The sequence below is a fragment of the Capra hircus genome, chromosome 8 (genome assembly GCF_001704415.2).
Source record: "Capra hircus breed San Clemente chromosome 8, ASM170441v1, whole genome shotgun sequence".
Classification (NCBI taxonomy): domain Eukaryota; kingdom Metazoa; phylum Chordata; class Mammalia; order Artiodactyla; family Bovidae; genus Capra; species Capra hircus.
In genome coordinates, this window is record NC_030815.1 from 65,634,523 (window position 1) to 65,655,865 (window position 21,343).

Sequence of the window (21,343 nt, forward strand, 5' to 3'; positions counted from 1 at the left end):
AACTCAAGGAGGATCACCTAGGGTTCTCTGCCATTCATACTTGGAGAGCTCATTGCTACTGACCTACTGAACAAAATACTCTCTACCCCAAAATATGACTATCTTTAAAATTTTTACATTTAGCTTTTACAAATCATGTTTCAGTATTTAGTGCTAAATTTTAAAATATATGTATATATTGACTTGCCAATTTGTTTTCAATATTCAGATTAGTTTATGAACACTTGGTAGTGAATGATATTTTATAAAATAGATCCTGTTCAATGACGCTTATTATAACTGAGTTTCCAATCTAAATATTCTATGTGATCATGTGTATTCTTATTTGTTGTGGGGGCTTACCTGGAGGGCTTCTTGGTTAACACTGCAGCCCAGGTTTTGAACCACGGTTGGCGACTTTCCAATGCCTATGTGTAAATTTTGTATAAAGAGTATTTATTGTGTGATAGTTTGATACCTAGATGATCTTGATTCTTTGCATTCTTTCTTTCCAAACACTTTCACCAGAGAAGAGTCTTTGTTTCTCCTATTGCCATCCTGAGCTCTAAGACATTTCCTTGTCACTTTAGTTTCCTAGCAACCCACAGTAAGACATTAGGTATTACAGGTGCAATCTGTTTCTTCATGATAGTAGAAATGAGAAAGTGAGGGAAGAACTGTCAGTTCCAGGAGGGCAGGCCATATCTGTCCTCTCCTGTTTTGTCCCAGCATCCAGCAGAGTTTGTGATACTTGCATCAATATACACTGCAAATAAAGCTGTGCTTGTGGAATGGATGGAAATTAGTTTGAGATTGGGGGATAGGGAAGATGGAAAGAAGTGGTTTTTTAATAAGAAAGTTTTGTTATACCAAAGCAAAATCCTTGCCAAAATAGAATTTGAAGCTATGGAAGACTGTGTATAGAAACCAGTCTGTTATATTATATACAGAAATATATAGCCAGGAGAAGAAATATTGACCTATTCTTTACCCCATAAAATATATATTCGAGAATAGTCAGAGTATATTGAATTATGTAATAGGAAAGTCAACAAAAATAATGACATTTGTGATTTCCTATATAAAATAGGATTTTTTGATATTTCAATCATAGAAAAGTCACAAAATGTCTGGTTGTGAGTTCATTCTTACTGCTTGACCATCAGGAGCCAGGTCCAGGAATAATTGCTAAGTGGTTCTGCTGAGTGGGGGATGGCAAACTTCTGTAAAGGATCAGCCAGCAAATGTTTGTGGATTTCCAGGTCCTTATACTCTCTGCCAACTCTTCTTTGTTTTCAAGCTTGATTCTTTAAAAATGAATCTTGAAAAATTAGCTCATGGGACTGTACAATAACAGGCTGCAGCATGATGTGGATGGTTTCAGATGAAAGGAAGCTTAAAAGTCTGGATTTCTAAAAGCAGTTTTTGAATTTTATCTCTTTAGTAGCCTCTTCAATTGAGCTCAATTATTATCATTTAAGATTTTAGTTAAACTGTTATAAGATACATGATTTTTAAGTGGTTACATATCTGTATTATAATTTAGTCACTTTAGGCTTAAAAAATCTGTCAAAATACATGTTGAATCTGACTCATAAAATATAATTTGATGACTCACAGGTGGTTAATTGTTCTAGAAACTAGTATTAGTGATCACATTAGAAAGAGAGTCAAAACATTAGGATAAAAGAATTTTTTCAAAGCTATGTTTTTGTGTTTCTATCACATAATACATTTTTCATGACTCCATTTTGCCTGAGGAGAATATTCCGGGAAATATAATTTAGGTGCTTTAGAGCAGTGATTCTCAAAATATAGGCATAGATCAGCAGCGTCAACATCCCAGGGGACTTTTTAGAAACCCAGATACTCAGGGCTGCCCCCCTCACACACACACACACTTGGTCAGTCCGAAACCCTGAGATAGAACCCAGCAGTCTGTGTTTGACAAACACTCCAAGAGAGTCTGAGCCATAGAAGATGAGTATTACTATTACAAAGCAATACAGCAAGAGGGAAGATGAGGAAAAAATAATTCAATCAAAATAATCCTGGGAAAATCACTTACAGAAACAAATTTATTAGCTGACTAAAAAAATAAGCCTTAATTATTAGCATTGCCTTTCAGTGACACATAAACTGTACTGCAAAAATGTGAAAGCATTTAAATTCTTTACTATCAAGTTTTCATTAGCTTATTATTATCTAATACTCTAAGGCACACATTTGAATTTAACAGAGTTATGTTTTGATTAATCATGTTTATTTAATTATGCAACAAAGAATAATTATTTGATTATATGGCTTAGAGACAGAGTTCAGTGTTTATATATTTTACATTTTGTATGTGAATCAAAGAGAAGAGGTGGCAAGAATACACTGAAGAACTGTACAAGAAAGATCTTCATGACCCAGATAACCACAATGATGTGATCACTCACCTAATAGCCAGACATCCTGGAATGCAAAGTCAAGTGGGCCTTAGGGAGCATCACTACAAATAAAGCTAGTGGAGGTGATGGAATTCCAGTTGAGCTATTTCAAATCCTAAAACATGATGCTGTGAAAGTGCTGCACTCAATATACCAGCAAATTTGGAAAACTCAGCAGTGGCCACAGGACTGGGAAAGGTCAGTTTCCATTCCAATCCCAAAGAAAGACAATGCCAAAGAATGTTCAAACTACCGCACAATTGCACTCATCTCACACACTGGCAAAGTAATGCTCAAAATTCTCCAAGCCAGGCTTCAATAGTACATGAACTGTGAACTTCCATATGTTCAAGCTGGTTTTAGAAAAGGCAGAGGAACCAGAGATCAAATTGCCAACATCCATTGAATCAAGGAAAAAGCAAGAGAATTCCAGAAAAACAGCTACTTCTGCTTTATTAACTATGCCAAAGCCTTTGACTGTGTGTATCGCAACAAACTGGAAAATTCTGAAAGAGATGGAAATACCAGACTACCTGACCTGCCTTCAGAGAAATATGCATACAGGTCAGGAAGCAACAATTAGAATTGGACGTGGAACAACAGTCTGGTTCCAAATTGGGATAGGAGTACATTAAGGCTGTATATTGTCACCCTGCTTATTTAACTTATATTCAGGACATCATATGAAATGCCAGACTGGATAAAGTAGAAGCTGGAGTCAAGATTGCTGGGAGAAGTATCAATAACCTCAGATATGCAGATGACACCACCCTTATGGCAGAAAGCGAAGAAGAACTAAAGAACCTCTTGATGAAAGTAAAAGAGGGGAATGAAAAAGTTGGCTTAAAACAACATTCAGAGAGCTAAGATCATGGCATTTGGTCCCATAACTTCATGGCAAGTAGTTGGGGAAACAATGGAAATGGTGAGAGCCTTTATTATTTTGGGCTCCAAAATCACTGCAGATGGTGACTGCAGCCATGAAATTAAAAGACACTTGCTCCTTGGAAGAAAAGCTATGACCAACCTAGATATCATATTAAAAAGCAAAGACATTACTTTGCCAAAAAAGTTCCGTTGACTAACACTATGAGGAAATTGACTTTAACTTTTTTCCTGATCTTTGTTATTTACAGGATGGAAATAGGCCAGTAAAAGATAGGAGAAATTGAAATTAACCAACATTTCTAGATGATACATTTTGGGGAAGATGTGAGAAAAGGCAAACAGTGGAGTTTAGATATGTCAAATTTGTTAGATATGCTAAACAAGCCAGAGATATGCTATGTATGTATATGTGTGTGTTGACTTACACATTTCAATGCACTGATAAGACTATATTATAATTAGACCACATTAATGTCTTCCATTGTAGGATCCGAGATGGTTCATTTTGATGGGAAGAGTTCTTTGCTGTACACATTTAATCATAAATCCGTGAATCCAATCAAGGAAGTTATTTCTCTGAAATTTAAAACCAAAGAGAACAATGGGATTCTACTCCACAGAGAAGGACCAAATGACAAACACATCACCCTGGAGTTAATTAAAGGAAAACTCATCTTATTCCTTAATTCAGGTAAAAGAAAAAAAAAAAGTGTTTCGGGAAATACTATTTAGATGAAAGTATCTTTTGTGATGAATTTTTCTTCACAGTTAAGTAGTTAATTTAAAACCAGAGTACTTTTGGATGTGAGGGTGATCTGGCTTGGCTAGAAAGGTGTTCCCTTCCTCCCTCACAGCTCCATGTGCATTCTTCCCAAAGCTGTGCGCTTGGTTGAAGAGGACCACCTTCTCCTCTAGAGGAGGGCCATTCTTTGGCCGAGGGTATATGCACAGGTTTGCTTCTCTGCTAGAACCTCAAAACAAGCTCTTAAGGTCCATTTGAAGGAGAACGTAGGGTTGTCAAGCTTCCAAGACTCCAGACACATCCAAATGAGGCATTCCATGTGGCAGTCTGCCTTTCTTTAAAAAACAAAACAAACATACAACAAAAAAGAACATTTTTGTGAAATAAAGCAGACCTTATAAATAATTATTCTGAAGACCAGAACTGTCCAGGCAAATGGACACGTGGTCACCTACAGTTGAGCTATGCTAAGAACAGCATGTGTGATCTTCAGTATGCTTTTATGTAAAAAACTTTGTTTCTTGATAATCATGTAAGATCAGTAGTAGATGCTCAGTAAATAATCTGATAATATCATGATGACAAGGGTGGCTTATCATAAACTTTTGAAGTAGTCCTATGAATGAGGACCTAGGAAGAAAATATTTTCAAGAAAAATGAAAATTCAGTACATAATAATAATAAAACAAGTTAGATAGAAGATGTTACTCAATATCAAAGAAGATTGTATAGACTGTAAGATTAAGATAAAAGCAGCTCGCCAGTTCTTGGGATAAAAGAATGTAAGGAAAGTGCAACTGGTGTGAGAAATGCTAAACCTGAAGACGTTGATAGAAATCATGGTATTGAGCTAGATGGAACAGTGTATTTACACTTCCTTTCTTTTCAGGTCATGCTAACTTGCCCTCGCCTGATGCTCTCATGCTGGGCAGTTTGCTGGATGATGAACACTGGCATTCTGTTCTCGTTGAGCTCCTCAATACAGATGTCAACTTCACTGTGGACACGCACACTCATCATTTTCGAGGAAAAGGAGAATCCAACTATGTGGATCTCAATTATAAGGTGTGAAATGGCTTTTTAAGTATTACAGATTTTATCATTTGATTGCAGCATAATCTTCTAGAGAAAATACTAATACATTGAAAAATTCCATTTCCTAATAATTCAGAATTCTGATAAAATATTTCCCATGTCTGGTAACTTCACACTGGAAGATACATGCTCAAGCTATTGAGACATTTTATTTCTTACAGATGTTAGTCTTCACATGAGAGTAAATAGTTGTTAAATTTAGGAAATCCATACATAAAGAGCTACCAGTTCAACAAAGAATATTTTTAAATGCATTTGTTCACACAGTTCTGATGTATTCCATCTGGTGTTTGGCTGCGAATATTACCTTGGAGATTTCTTTGTTTTAGGGCAATCCTAAACAGAATTAGCTACTTAGAATAATTTAGAGAAGTAATCCACATATATTCCAATCTGAATTTTTTAAGTAACAAGAAAGCCAAATGCACACATCTCAGAATACTGTTTCTTGGGGTTTTTAAACACCTGAGGATATTTGCAGCATGTTGTCCATGTGTGTCTGACATACACTGAAATGCATTTTGTTCTGCCAGTTCTGCTGAGCACATCTGTCAGCAAACCAGGTTTCAACATTCACTTGATATGAGTGGCCTCAGCAGCAAGGACCAGCTGGAGATTCTGGTCTTGAATGATATTATTAGTGGCTTCGTAATTCTAATCTATTAGAGTCATGGCAAAGAGCAGGATCCCACAGTCTAGTTTATAAAGTAGAATATCATCACAGTAGGCTGCCTTGTCACACAATTGGAATTTACGGTGGGCATAAAGATGCAATATTCCCATCAACAAAAATGACAGAACTATATGAGTAGCAGCAAATCATAAGAAGGATATATAATATATTTATCTCAATGTAATAAATAGTAAATACATATAAAACATCCTTTGAAATTAGCATGATAATATAAAATAATGCCAAGCAGATTTGAGCCAATTACCATTATACCCGATAATCATACATGTTTAGGCAGATAATCAGAAAATCATTAAACGATGTTATTTATGTCATTTTTTTCTTTCTAAGATCAGCTTTGGAGGGATTCCTGGACATGGAAAATCAGTAGCATTCCCACATAAAAACTTTCATGGCTGCTTTGAAAATCTCTATTATAATGGAGTGGATATCATTGATCTGTCCAAGAAACACAAGCCACAGGTCCTCATCATGGTAAGAGATTCTATACACAAGTTCAAGAGAAAAGGGGACTGCAGTTTGATTGATTCAGCTTTAAAATATACCTCTTTTGAAGGCAGGAAAAGGTACAAATCATGTGTATCATTATCCCTAGATATCCTTGGGGAATTGGTTCCAGGACTTCTGAATTGGAGCAATGGATGCTCAAGTCTCTTGTATAAAATGGCACAGTATTTGCATATAACCTACTCATATCCTCCCATATACTTTAAATTGACTCTAGATTATGTATATTACCTAACACGATGTAAATGATATATAAATAGTTGTAAATACAATGCAATTGTCATGTGAGTAGTTGCTGGTGCTGGTCAAGTTCAAATTTGCTCTTTAGAACTTTCTGAAACTTTTCTTTCTAAATATTTTCCTGGTTGGTTCGTTGTATATGAGGATGCAGAACCTGGGTATACAGAGAGCCTACTGTACTTTTTTAGCTTACATGTGGTTTCATTTTTATGTGTTTGTGGAAATAGATGAATAGTTTCACAAAAATGTTACAGTGCAATCATATTAAGGCATTTTAAGGCAGTGCTTTTCTTTTCAATTGGTTTCTCATTTCTTTTTCCATATTCTCCACATGGCTACAGTCCCTCTGTCAAGCTGGGGTGTTACTAAGCTAATATTTGTCCTTCCTGTTTGGTCCAAAGTAATGGAATCCTCTATAGATAGATAGACTCATACTCACACAGGTATTTCTGAATATGTATGCTTCCGCATTTGACATTGTTTACAAAAAAAATCATTTTATAAAAGTTTTTCTCCATCTAGATTTTTTGATTCAACAATACCTTGTAAGAATTCTTTTCCATAATCAGGAACAGTTCTACATTAGAATGTCTACATCACTATCCATTAGGAAAACGTGCCATTATTTATCTAGTCATTTCCTACTCAGGGCATTTACTTTCAGTTCAGTTCAGTCGCTCAGTCATGTCCGACTCTTTGCGACCCCATGAATCGCAGCACGCCAGGCCTCCCTGTCCATCACCAACTCCTGGAGTTCACTCAGACTAACGTCCATCGAGTCAGTGATTCCATCCAGCCATGTCATCCTCTGTCGTCCCCTTCTCCTCCTACCTCCAATCCCTCCCAGCATCAGAGTCTTTTCCAATAAGTCAACTCTTCGCATGAGGTGGCCAAAGTACTGGAGTTTCAGCTTTAGCATCATTCCTTCCAAAGAAATCCCAGGGCTGATCTCCTTCAGAATGGACTGGTTGGATCTCCTTGCAGTCCAAGGGACTCTCAAGAGTCTTCTCCAACATCACAGTTCAAAAGCATCAATTCCTCAGTGCTCAGCTTTCTTCACAGTCCAACTCTCACATCCATACATGACCACTGGAAAAACCATAGCCTTGACTAGACGGACCTTTGTTGGCAAAGTAATGTCTCTGGTTTTGAATATGCTGTCTAGGTTGGTCATAACTTTCCTTCCAAGGAGTAAGCGTCTTTCGATTTCATGTCTGCGTCACCATCTGCGGTGATTTTGCTGCTGCTGCTTCTGCTAAGCCGTTTCAGTCGTGTCCGACTCTGTGCGACCCCATAGATGGCAGCCCACCAGGCTCCCCCATCCCTGGGATTCTCTAGGCAAGAATATTGGAGTGGGTTGCCATTTCCATCTCTAATGCATGAAAGTGAAAAGGCAAAGTGAAGTCGCTCAGTCGTGTCCGACTCTTAGCGATCCCATGGACTGCAGCCCACCAGGCTCCTCTGTCCATGGGATTTTCCAGGCAAGAGTACTGGAGTGGGGTGCCATTGCCTTTGGAGCCCCCAAATATAAAGTCTGACACTGTTTCTACTGTTTCCCCATCTATTTCCCATGAAGTGATGGGACCAGATGCCATGATCGTCGTTTTCTGAATGTTGAGCTTTAAGCCAACTTTTTCACTCTCCACTTTCACTTTCCTCAAGAGGCTTTTTAGTTCCTCTTCACTTTCTGCCCTAAGGGTGGTGTCATCTGCATATCTGAGGTTATTGATATTTCTTCCTGCAATCTTGATTCCAGCTTGTGCTTCTTCCAGCCCACGGTTTCTCATGATGTACTCTGCATATAAGTTAAATAAGCAGGGTGACAATATATAGCCTTGATGTACTCCTTTTCCTATTTGGAACCAGTCTGTTGTTCCATGTCCAGTTCTAACTGTTGCTTCCTGACCTGCACATAGGTTTCTCAAGAGGCAGGTCAGGTGGTCTGGTATTCCCATCTCTTTCAGAATTTTCCGCAGTTTATTGTGATCCACACAGTCAAAGGCTTTGGCATAATCATTAAAGCAGAAATAGATGATTTTTTGGAACTCTCTTATTTTTTCGATGATCCAGTGGATGTTGGCTATTTGATCTCTGGTTCCTCTGCCTTTTCTAAAACCAGCTTGAACATCTGGAAGTTCACGGTTCACGTATTGCTGAAGCCTGGCTTGGGGAATTTGGAGCATTACTTTACCAGCGTGTGAGATGAGTGCAATTGTGCGGTAGTTTGAGCATTCTTTGGCATTGCCTTTCTTTCGAATTGAAATGAAAACGGACCTTTTCCAGTCCTGTGGCTGCTGCTGAGTTTTCCAAATTTGCTGGCATATTGAGTTATGCCAACATTTTTACCACTATAAGCTGGCAGTTGCACATGTGTGCTCAGTACAGGGGCTTCCCTTTTGATGGGATAGAATTCCAGAAGTAGAATTTCTTGGTCACAAGTTTTATACAGTTTTATATTTTAATAAACGTTGTTGGATTGCTTTCCATAAAGCTATAATATGACATTTGCCACCAGCAATGTATGTTAGAGCCTTCCATCTCATCTCAGCCAGCCCTCATACACCCCTGCCAGCTCAAGGAACATGAACTAATATTTAATATCTCTTTGTTACTTTGTGTTTATGGGACTACTGGTGAATTAAATAATCTTCTCACCTGTTTTTTTGTCCATTTGGACTTGTTTTTCTGATTGTTGTTCACTCTTATTCTTTTGCCTAATTTTTATTTTCTTTCTTTAATTTTGGGTCAATTTACAAGACAGTTTTATATTTGAAAGATAACCCTCTGTCATTCATGGTCCATATATTTTTTCAGATTTATCAATCTTCTATTAAATACTTCATAATATGTTGAGTATTAAATATTTTTCCTTATATGTGGTCATTAGCTCTGTATATTTCTTTATAGCTTTGGAATGTCTCTAAAACCCTATAATCTATACATGGTCTCATGGATTTTCCTGTAAGAACTTTTAATTGGTTTTATTTAGTTTTTAAATTAAAAAAAAACACTAAATCTTTGACATTTATTCTTTATGTGATATAGGATTAATTTTTGTATTCTACCTTATAGATATCCATTTGGTCCTACGCTATTTAATAACTAACCCACCCTTTATCCCACATAGTTGAATTTCCTTACATACTAAGTTTTACCAGGTGGCTCATTGGTAAAGAATCTACCTGCCAACGCAGGAAATGTAGGGGATGAGGGTTCGATAGCTGGATTGGGAAGATACCCTGGCAGGGGGAAATGGCAATACACTCCAGTATTCTTGCCTGAAAAAATCCCATGGACAGAGGATCCTGGCCAGCTAAGTTCATGAGATTGAGAAGAACTGGACATGAATGAGCACACATACATGCCAGCTTTATTATCATGTAACTATATAATGTATACTGTATATTATATATGTGTATTATAGCTATATATTATATATTAATATATAACTAGTATATTCTCAGATGTTTTTGAGTTCCTTATTCTGTCTCACTGCTATGTCTATTCTTATACCAATAACACACTGATTTGCTTACAGTAACTTCATAGTATGCTTTGCTATCTGGTAAGTTAAGCTCTGTCTCACTGGCTTTTTATTTGCTTAATTTTTTTTTTGGAAAGGAAGAGTAATGTTTGGGTATGTATTCTGCTATCTGAAATCTACAAAAAATTTTTTAATTTCAGACAAAATTCTTGTAGAGGGTATAATTGGAATTATATTGAGCCCGTCCCGTCCAAACACTATGATTAAAAATAGTTTGTTCCTGGAGTAGTAGACATATCATAAGGATTAAAAATATCTTTAAAAACAGAAGTATATACAAATAAAAACAGCCTGCTAGACAGATCAGATCTTAGGCTGGGTGATAGCCTTGGGTGATTTGGTTTGTAAGAACTTCAGAGAAGAGACCAGCCCACCTGTGGCAGGACCAGCCTGGCCCCATTCTTTTCTTCAGACATGCAAAAGCACATGTCCTACCTATAGTAAGATGTAGCTATCACCTGAGTGACACACTTATAATCATATTTACATAATCAAGACAAGTACAAGAAAGTTCTTGGAGTAACTTATCCTTTGTGCTAGCCTTCACATTGGAGAAAAACATCTAGCACTTCAAGAGAGGAAAATTGTTTTTTTTATGTTGTATCCCACACCCAGCATTGTTGCTATTGTTCAGTAACTCAGTCGAGTCTCTTTAGGACCCCATGGACTGCAGCATGCTGGCTTCCTTGTCCTTCACTATCTCCCACAGTTTGCTCAGATTCATGTCCGTTGAGTCTGTAATGCCATCCAGCCATCTCCCATCCTCTGTTGCCCACTTCTCCTCCTGCCCTCAGCATCAGGGTCTTTTCCAATGAGTCGGCTCTTCACAGCAGGGGACCAAAATATAGGTGTTTCATCATCAGTCCTTCCAATGAATATTCAGGGTTGATTTCCTTTAGGATTGACTGGTTTGATCTCCTTGCTGTCCAAGAGACTTTTTAGAGTCTTCTCCCGCCCTATTCAAAAGGATCAATTCTTTGATGCTCAGCCTTCTTTATGGTACATTGGTACGTGACTACTGGAAAGACAGTAGTTTGGACACCCAGCATTAAGTCTGGGAAAGATGTGGCTCAGGATTCCTTTGCAAATGCTTAGTAATGGAGATAAACAGTTCATCAGAGACTCAGAAATAGGTTTGCCCAGCTGAACAGCACTTTTTCTTTTCATTTTTATATTTATTTATTTTTGGCTGCACTGGGTCTTCACTGCCCTTTCGTTGCTGTGCATGCACGGGCTTTCTCTAGTTGTGGTGAGTAGGGGTGGCTCTCTAATTGCATTGCATGGGCTTCTTATTGTGGTGGCGTCTCTTGTTGCAGAGTGTGGGCTCTAGGGCTCACAGATTTCAGTTGTGGTGCATGAGCTTAATTGCCCCGTGGGATGTGGGATCTTAGGTCCTGGACCAAGAGTCGAACCCATGTCCCCTGCATTGACAGGCAGATTCTTAACTACTGGGCTACCAGTGAAGTCCTTGAACAGTGCTTTAAGGAACCTATAAGGTAAATCTGGATTTAAGTTTGAAGGGGAAGCCTCATTTTAAAAATCCTAGATTGCTGAGTTGTTGATAAGAAATTCAATTAAGTCTTGGAAAATCTGTTGTCTGTGAAATGGAAGCATTACAACTGTGCTTTCCTAAAGTCTGTTTCACTGTGTTCACAGGGAAATGTGTCCTTCTCCTGCTCACACACGCAAACTGTCCCCATGACTTTTCTGAGCTCCAGGAGTTACTTGGTGCTACCAGGCACTTCCAGAGAGGACAAAGTGTCTGTGATCTTCCAATTTCGAACATGGAACAGAGCAGGACTGTTGCTGACCAGTCAGTTTCAGCATAGGTCAGGAGCTCTCATCCTTGTTCTTAGTGATGGAAAACTCAAGCTGAGTCTCTCCCAGCCTGGACATCCAGCCAGGGACATCACAGCAGGTAATAAACATCCTTCCTGAGATAACACATAGGTATTTATTGTGACTATATCTTCTTGCATGTAAACCTAAGATGGGTAATCTTTAAAATAAATGAATGGCTGAATACATAAGATATTCATAATCCTACTGGAGAGAACTAGATTGCTTTCTCCTTTGAAATAGGTAACTCCAGGCTGTTGGTGTATCAGTCAATATGACATAGCATAATTATCAAAAAGTTTAAAAATAAATGATCATAAACTTGTGGTTACAAAGGGATAAATTAGGAGTTTGGGATTGACAGATATTCACTACTGTTAATAAAAATGGATAACCATCAAGGACCTACTGTTATAGCACAGGGAAATTTACTCAGTATTTTATAATAACCTATAGGGAAAAGAATATGAAAATGAATGTGTATATTTATATATATATGTATATACATGTGTGTATATATGAATCACTTTGCTGCAACTTGAAGCTATCACAACATTGTAAACCAGCTATACTTTAATAAAAAATTAATGAAAAAAATTTATTTGTAAATTTGAGTTAGAACCTAGAAGTAAACTTGAATTACTAGAAGGCATTAGACTATCCTAAGGAGTCTCAAGAAAATAGATTTCTTTGAACTGTTTTTTCAACCTATATCCACATTGATTTTCAAAATATTATAAGTTACTTTTCTTTCTTATGTCTGAGCCATTGCTTCCTTTGTTCCTCCTTGTTTTTGGTGAGGCTGCTTCTAAGTGGGTGAATGTTCTATAGTTTTTTGAGAAGAACCTGTTTATTTCTAGACTCACTTCTGAGTCGTGTTATTTTTTAACTTTGGGGACTGCTTTACATTTAAAACTGATAAAATTTAAACCTAGGTGGACTCATGGCATGTCATTCCTTGAAGGTTTCATGTGGAAGGCCTGTCTTGTCTGATTTATGGTTATCAGTTTGGGACTGAAAAGCTAAGAATGAAGACTAAATTTTCCTTTCTTTTTATAAAGAAAAAATATGCATATATGACGATTAGCATGTAAATGAACAGAGTGGACAGTGTCAATTCAGATTCAGTCAACTGCTTAAATCTTGGCTCAGTGGTAAACTATCTGCCTGAAGTGCAGGAGCCACAGGTGACGTGGGTTCAATTCCTGGGTCAGGAAGATTCGCTGGTGGAGGAAATGACAACCCACTCCAGTATTCTTGCCTGGAGAATCCTGTGAACACAGGAGCCTGGCAGGCTTCAGTCCGTAGGGTTGCAAAGAGTCAGACATGACTGAGGCAACTTAGCATGCACGCATAATTTACATGTAATATGAACTAACAGAGATAGCTTTTTAGTGTTGTTCATGTGAGTACACACTGTCCTTACCCCCCCCCCCACGTATATATGTCAGGTATTGAATTTTTTGTAAGCTGGCACTGACACAGCACATACATATTTTATTGCACTATTTTTAAAGGTTTTACAGTGCAATGTGCCATTTTTCAGAAGCAAACCGAAGGTGAATTTCTCATGATACTTGCTTCTTACTTTAGCAGCATTTGAAAGGGAGTCTTTTATGTGGTTGAAGTAGACGGAAAGTAAGACAGGCTGCAAAGTTTTTTCATTTTAAATGTTGTATCAAGTACCCAAATGTGTATCAAACTGAAACTTTAATTTCATTAAATGATACTGAAAAGGCATCTTGTATCCTATTTCCAGGTTGTAGATAATTTTTCCCAATAGTTATCTCAAGATAGGTCTGAAGAACTGGAGAAATGTACCAAAAGTGTAGATTCTGATGCATGTTTGTTCCTGAGGCAGGGCTAAGGAAGTGGGTCATAGAAACAGAGGAAAGTTGGGAGCAATAAAGGAAAAGGAAAAAATGAAAGTCTGTATTCATCCTTTACCACCGAGGATGAGATGGCTGGATGGCATCACCGACTTGATGCACATGAGTTTGGGTGAACTTCAGGAGTTGGTGATGGACAGGGAGGCCTGGTGTGCTGTGATTCACGGGGTTGCAAAGAGTCAGACACGACTGAGCGACTGAACTGAACTGAACTGATTCACCTTTTATAAGAAAAGACACAATTCTACCCTTTGCCAAGTTGTGTGTAGTGTTGTGGTCATTATCCTCTGTTATTAGAATAAATTATTTGATTTATGAGGTGGTGTGTGAGAGGACTCCTCACCCTTGCGTATTTCCAGGTCTGCCTTTGATAAGCAGCCCACTTGTTCTCATGAAGCCTCAGAGTCATCTTTAAAATGACACTAATAGGTATTATGGTGAGAATGCAGGGATATAACATATCTAAACCCTTGGCACCATAGTGTCAATCAGTAATAACACAACCATTAGTTATCAATATTTCAACACTAGCACTGCAACCATGGCATCACCCCCAAGATTGAGGCCTTTAGAGGTATTGGAAGGGTGTGGTAGAATTAGCATCATATTTATAGTTGCACAAATCAAAAGTCCAAAATCTATTTTCTGGTCTCCATCCATCCTTTGACAATCATGTTGCCTGGGAAACAGACCGTCCTTTCATCAGAAGTGGACTGACTTGAAATCACACTGAAGAAAAACAAAGGATGAGATTTATAATGGAGAGAAGGAGACAATAAATATAAATGCCTGAATTTTATTTTTAAATTAGAATGGCCAATGTTTGCTAAGAACAGTCTTGTGTCACATAGACGGATGACATCTACTACAAATTCAAGATATTCTGGAATGCCTTCTGCAAATTCTCCATGTGAAATACCTCAATATGCTAGATCAGCAGTCCCAGCCTTTTTTGGCACCAGGGACTGGTTTTGTAGAAGACAGTTTTTCCACAGACCTAGTGAGGAGGATCAACTTCACCTCAGATCATCAAGTATTAGATCCCAGAGGTCGGGGACCCCTGTGCTAGATAGAGAAAGAGAGAGAGAGAGAGAGTGAGACAGAGAGAGAGAGGGAAGGAAAAGGTGGTCGGGTAAGAGAGAGAAAGGAAATATTTCACAAAATCAAACTAGGTTTTAATGACAGATTTTAAGTGAATATAGTTATCATACTGATAGGTATATGATATAACAATTAAGAGAAACCCCAAATGATAAGGCTGAAAAGAACATGTAGAGATTTTTTTTTTCTGGTTCATCCTCTTTAGCTCTAAGATTACAGAACTTCTTTCAAAACTTTATATCAGGTTCAGTTTCATAATATATGTTTTAAGTGTCTAACTTGAATCCTCCATATTCTAGTTTTCAACTTTTCTCATGATTTTTAATGAACGAGTGTTGAATCTTTGAAAATGTTTCTGACTTCACCAATAACAAACAAAAAGGAAGAGTGCAGCATTTTTACTGTCTGCACATGGTAGTAGTAACTAGTGACTTTAAAGCTATTGACATGTGTACCCCAATGTTCATCGCAGCACTGCTCATAATAGCCAGGACATGGAAGCAACCTAGATGTCCATCAGCAGATGAATGGATAAGAAAGTTGTGGTACATATACACCATGGAGTATTACTCAGCCATTAAAAAGAATACATTTGAGTCAGTTCTAATGAGGTGGATGAAACTGGAACCCGTGAAGTAAGCCAGAAAAGAAAAACACCAATACAGTATACTAACGCATATATATGGAATTTAGAAAGATGGTAATGATAACCCTGTATGGGAGACAGCAAAAGAGATATAGATGTATAGAACAGTCTTTTGGACTCTGTGGGAGAGGGAGAGGGTGGGATAATTTGGGAGAATGGCATTGAAACATGTATAATATCATATATAAAACGAGTCGCCAGTCCACGTTCAATGCATGATACTGGATGCTTGGGGCTGGTGCACTGGGACAACCCAGGGGGATGGTATGGGGAGGGAGGAGAGAGGGGAGTTCAGGATGGGGAACACATGTATACCTGTGGCAGATACATGGTGATGTATGGGAAAACCAATACAATATTGTAAAGTAATTAACCTCCAATTAAAATAAATAAATTTATTTAAAAAGAAAAAAGCCATCCCCTTCCTGAAAATGAAAACGTTTTGGGATGCATTATAACTAATATTTAACAGTATGAGAAAAACAAAAATTTAGCTGCTTCACAGCAGGATCTTTGACCTTCTGGGTCATGCTGGAAACATTTCTGGCTCAAGTGGATCTTACATGTGTGCTAAGTCATGTCCAACTCCATGTAACCCTATGGACTATAGCCCACCAGGCTCCTCTGTGCTTGGGATTCTCCAGACAAAGATACTGGAGCAAGTTTCCATTCCTGCTCCAGGAAACAGAGTGGTTTGGAGTGGATTAGATTGGAGTGGATATTGGAGTGGATTGCCATTACTTCCTCCAGGTGATCTTCCTGACCCAGAGATCAAACCCGTGTCACCTAAGCTCCTACGTTACTGGCAGACTCTTTATTGCTGAGCCATAGAGGAAGCCCCAAGTAGATCTTGGTGGTGGTAGTTTAGTTCCTAAGTTGTGTCCAACTCTTGTGACCCCATGGACTGTAGCGTGCCAGGCTCCTCTGTCTATGGGATTCTCCAGGCAAGAATACTGGACTGGGTTGCCATTTTCTTCTCCAAGGGATCTTACCCACCCAGGAATCGAACCCAGGTCTCCTGCATTGCAGGCAGATGCTTTGTCAACTGAGCTATGAGGGAAGCCCCAAGTGAATCTTGAGTCCAAGTCATTAATGAGAGATCCAGCAGGAAAAAAAAAAAAGCTGGTTTGAAGAGCATTTGAAGGATATGGATTTACATGGTCACATGGGTTGTAAATACCAAAATGTGATATGAATTAGATGGGACTGGTTAACTTTCTACCAGAAATATGCACTTATTTTTGAGGGGTAGACTAAAATCCCCACTATTCTCTAACATAACTTCTAATTCATAAGATTGACTTCTAAACTTACAGAGCTGTAAAGAGTCTGTACCTTTAACATTCGTAAAATGTGTTAGTTAAATATATTGGGACATACCAGAAGATGCTCAGATTGGAGTCATTCAAGCTCACTAGTATGCTCAGTCATGTCCGACGCTGCAACTGCCTGGACTGCAGCATGCCAGGGTTTCTGGGCCATCACCAACTCTTGGAGCCTACTCAAACTCATGTCCATCGCATCGGTAATGCCATCCAACAATCTCATCCTGTCTTCCCCTTTGCCTCCTGCCTTCAGTCTTTCCCAGCATCACAGTCTTTCCAATGAGTCAGTTCTTTGTTTCAGGTAGTCAAAGTGTTGGGGTTTCAGCTGCAGCATCAGCCTTTCCAATGAATATTCAAGGACTGATTTCCTTTAGGATTGAGAGGTTGAATCTCCTTGCAGTCCAAGGGATTCTCAAGAGTCTTCTCCAACACCACATTTCTTTTTTTTTTTTTTTTTCAACACCACATTTCAAAAGCACCAATTCTTTGGCTCTCAGCTTTCTATATAGTCCAGCTTTCACATCCACACATGACTACTGGAAAAAAAAATAGCTTTGACTAGAAGGACCTTTGTTGGTAAAGTAATGTCTCTCCTTTTTAATATGCTACCTAAGTTGGTCATAGCTTTTCTTCCAAGGAGAAAACGTCTTTTAAATTTCATGGCTGTAGTCACCATCTGCAGTGATTTTGGAGCCCCCAAAAATAAAGTCTGTCACTGTTTCCATTGTTTCCCCATCTATTTGCCATGAAGTGATGGGACTGGATGCCATGATCTTAGTTTTCTGAATCTTGAGTTTTAAGCCAAGTTTTTCACTCTCTCTTTCACTTTCATCAAGAGGCACTTTAGTTCTTCTTCACTTTTTGTCATAAGGGTGGTGTCATCTGCATATCTGAGGTTATTGATATTTCTCCTGCAATCTTGATTCCAGCTTGTGCTTCTTCCAGCCTGGCATTTTGCGTGATGTTCTCTGCATATAAGTTAAATAAGCAGGGTGACAATATACAGCTTTGACGTACTCCTTTCCTGATTTGGAAGCAGTCTGTTGTTCCATGTCCAGTTCTAATTGTTGCTTCCTGAACTGCATACAGATTTCTCAAGAGGCAGGTCAGGTGGTCTGGTATTCCTATCTCTTTAAGAATTTTTCACAGTTGTGATTCACATAGTCAAAGGCTTTGGCATAGTCAGTAAAGCACAAGTAGATGTTTTTCTGGAACTCTCTTGCTTTTTCAATGACCCAGCAGATGTTGGCAATCTGATCTCTGGTTCCTCTGCCTTTTTAAAATCCAGCTTGAACATCTGGAAGTTCATGGTCCACATGCTGTTGAAGCTTGGCTTGGAGAATTTTGAGCATTACTTTGCTAGTGTGTGAGATGAGTGCAATTGTGCAGTAATTTGAGCATTCTTTGGCATTGCCTTTCTTTGGGATTGAAATGGAAACTGACCTTTCCCAGTCCTGTGGCCACTGCTGAGTTTTCCAAATTTGCTGGCATATTGAGTGCAGCACTTTCACAGCATCATCGTTCAGTAAATGAAATAGCTCTACTGGAATTCCATCACTTCCACTAGCTTTGTTGATAGTGATGCTTCCTAAGGCCCACTTGACGTCGCATTCCAGGATGTCTGGCTCTAGGTGAGTGATCACACCATCATGATTATCTGGGTCATGAAGATCTTTTTTTACAGTTCTTCTGTGTATTCTTGCCACCTCTTCTCAGTATCTTCTGCTTCTGTTAGGTCCATACCATTTCTGTCCTTTATTGTGCTCATCTTTGCATGAAATGTTGCCTTGGTATCTCTCATTTTCTTGAAGAGATCTCTAGTCTTTCCCATTCTATTGTTTTTCTCTATTTCTTTGCATTAATTGAGAGGAAGGCTTTCTTATCTCTCCTTGCTATTCTTTGGAACTCTGCATTCAAATGGGTATATCTTTCCTTTTCTCCTTTGCCTTTAGCTTCTCTTTTCTCTTCCTTTGTAAGGCCTCGTATCCAAACTATTTTGCCTTTTTGCATTTCTTTTTCTTGAGCATGGTGTCAAAAAAATCAAGCAGTCATCTCACTGTTGCTTTTCAATGAATGAAAGTTGATTTTTTTTTTTTAATGACCCTCTTCCTTGTTGACCAAGACAGTTCTAAAGATTCCAATTATTCCTGCCCCCACCCCCTCAATTGAAACATTCATGTCTGGGACCTGCTGAGCAAGCTGCAGTGACCTCCTGTGGAGAGGACAAATCCCTTGCTGTTGGCGAAATAACTCATTTTGGCCACTGGCATATGAGCAGAAGGGGCCTGTGCCACATCTGAGTAGAAGCTGCCAACACCGTAGCAAGATTCTGCCAAATGCTGTTTTCTCTCTGCAGAAAGACAGGGAGTAGGCCTGTGTATTAGCCTTGGTGCTGCTTGAATGAATGCCTAGAGCACAAAGGATAGAGAGCCAGATGGCCTAGGGCCAGATCAAGTAACAAACCCTCGTTGTTACTCATTGAAACTTTGCTGTTGTTTATGTTCCACAAGATAACCTAGTAGAAGCTAACACACACACACACTGTGTGGGTGAGTGTACTGGGACACCTAAGGCTTATTGATGTATTTGCATGACACAGCACCGGGTTTTCATTCAATAGAAGACCCTACAAGTTGGTCTGTAGTAGATGTTAGAGTCATGCACAGTTGGTGGGCAGTCAGTGATTCAACTAATTTATCATTCCAGCTCCATCACTTGAAGAAAATATAGATATTTCATCTCATAGATTCAAGAGACAATGACTGCTTTGAAGGAATTAATAGTAGTTTTAAAAATTGATAGGCTTCCCAGGTGGCTCAGTGGTAAAGAATCCATCTGCCAATGCAGGAGACACGGGTTCGATCCCTGGGTCAGGAAGATCCCCTGGAGTGGGCAATCCACTCTAATATTCTTGCCTGGAAAATCCCATGGACAGAGGATCCTGGAAGGCTGCAGTTCATGGGGGAAAAAGAGTTGAACACAAGCATGACTGAGCATGCCTGCATGTGGTGTGATGATAGCTGGAATACATTGTATCTTATTTGGAAAGAAAAACAGAAAATGTAAAAATGACGTAAAATGAAAAACAATTCCCTCAACCAAAAATGAAGGTTAATATTTAAGAATATTTCTTGCCACTCTTTTCCATCTTTATCCAATGTTTGAATATGTACAGACACACTTTAATGCAATGCTTTTATAAACTTTTATTCTATTCTATGAATTTTCATGTTGTATTAATACTTAAATTGTTATTTTTAAAGACTGTCAGAATGTATTTTTTTAAATAGTCTGCCAAGAATATTGTAGATAATGACAATATATGAAAGTGAGAATAAGTTTTTATTTTTATAACTTGCATTTTTGGAAACTACCTGTACTTCTCACCATCACAAACTATCAGTGGGCTAGGTGAGGCTAAAATATGTCCAATGCCATGTAGTTGGAAATACTTTATGATTTCATGGTTGTTCAGGGTCATTCATAGAAATGTTATTCTTAAGGCCCTAGGACTGAAACAAAGCAATGCTGTGGTTTTCAAAGCAGGATGAGTGATCCACTCTTATTTTCACTTTACCCCTTCATTCTGATTTCTTTCTTTGCCCCACCCCCTGCTTTTTTTTTTTTTTAATATTTGCACCTTTTTGACTAAACTGAATGATGAGAAAGTGAAGTATATCCCTGGCACTGTGCATAGAGGCCATAGTAATCCTAACTGAACATAATCATTTTTGTTATTACGTAAACAAATACCAGACAGGCCAGCCCATGACTGATGGATCAGACATAAGGATCCTCTGCAACCACAAAATTTACTCAACAAGACCCTCTTCCAGCTGACATGGGTAGCACCTTCTTCTAGATAAGCATGACCAACATACCACATAAACTAATTGCCTGCTTAGAAGCCCCCAGACAAGTCCACATCTATCCTTCACCTCTCTCTGTCTCTCTGTGTCCCCTGTGGTGCATTCTTCATTGGTCAACCAACTAAGTGACCTAGGTGGGCTTCAGGTGAGTTCTTGGTGGTCTGTGGAAGGTGGCCCAAGGCATGCATCATATTCTTTTCAAGTACTTGCTCTGTTGAGGTATTAACAAGGTTTATAGGAATTTATTTTAACCCATTTTGTTTACTTCCAGGCTCTGGACTAAATGATGGGCAGTGGCATTCTGTGTCCTTATCTGCAAGAGGGAATCACCTGAGTATGATGGTGGATGGTGAGGCAGCCTCCATGGCTCATTCCTTGCGTGGGCAGATTGAGTCAGGCGACACCTACTATTTGGGGGGTAAGTGAAAGGAACTGGGCTGCATTGGCAGTCAAACCATCTTTACCTTTTATGGTCCTGCCTTCTAAGGCAATTCATATTTTTACACGAATATTAATAGTGAAGAATGATTTTTCTCTTTTAGTTATAGTCATT

The 21,343-nt window shown here is 38.6% G+C and overlaps 1 protein-coding gene across 1 annotated transcript in view; it reads left to right on the plus strand.

The window, feature by feature from the left end:
* LOC102177239 (contactin-associated protein-like 3) overlaps nucleotides 1–21,343 on the plus strand; it is a 233,095-nt gene that overhangs the window by 121,183 nt on the left and 90,569 nt on the right. Inside the window, exons 5-9 of the mRNA XM_013966094.2 lie at nucleotides 3,787–3,990; nucleotides 4,931–5,106; nucleotides 6,161–6,304; nucleotides 11,778–12,039; nucleotides 21,062–21,208. Of these exons, the coding sequence (XP_013821548.2) occupies nucleotides 3,787–3,990; nucleotides 4,931–5,106; nucleotides 6,161–6,304; nucleotides 11,778–12,039; nucleotides 21,062–21,208 (933 nt within the window). The remainder of the gene's footprint in view (nucleotides 1–3,786; nucleotides 3,991–4,930; nucleotides 5,107–6,160; nucleotides 6,305–11,777; nucleotides 12,040–21,061; nucleotides 21,209–21,343) is intronic.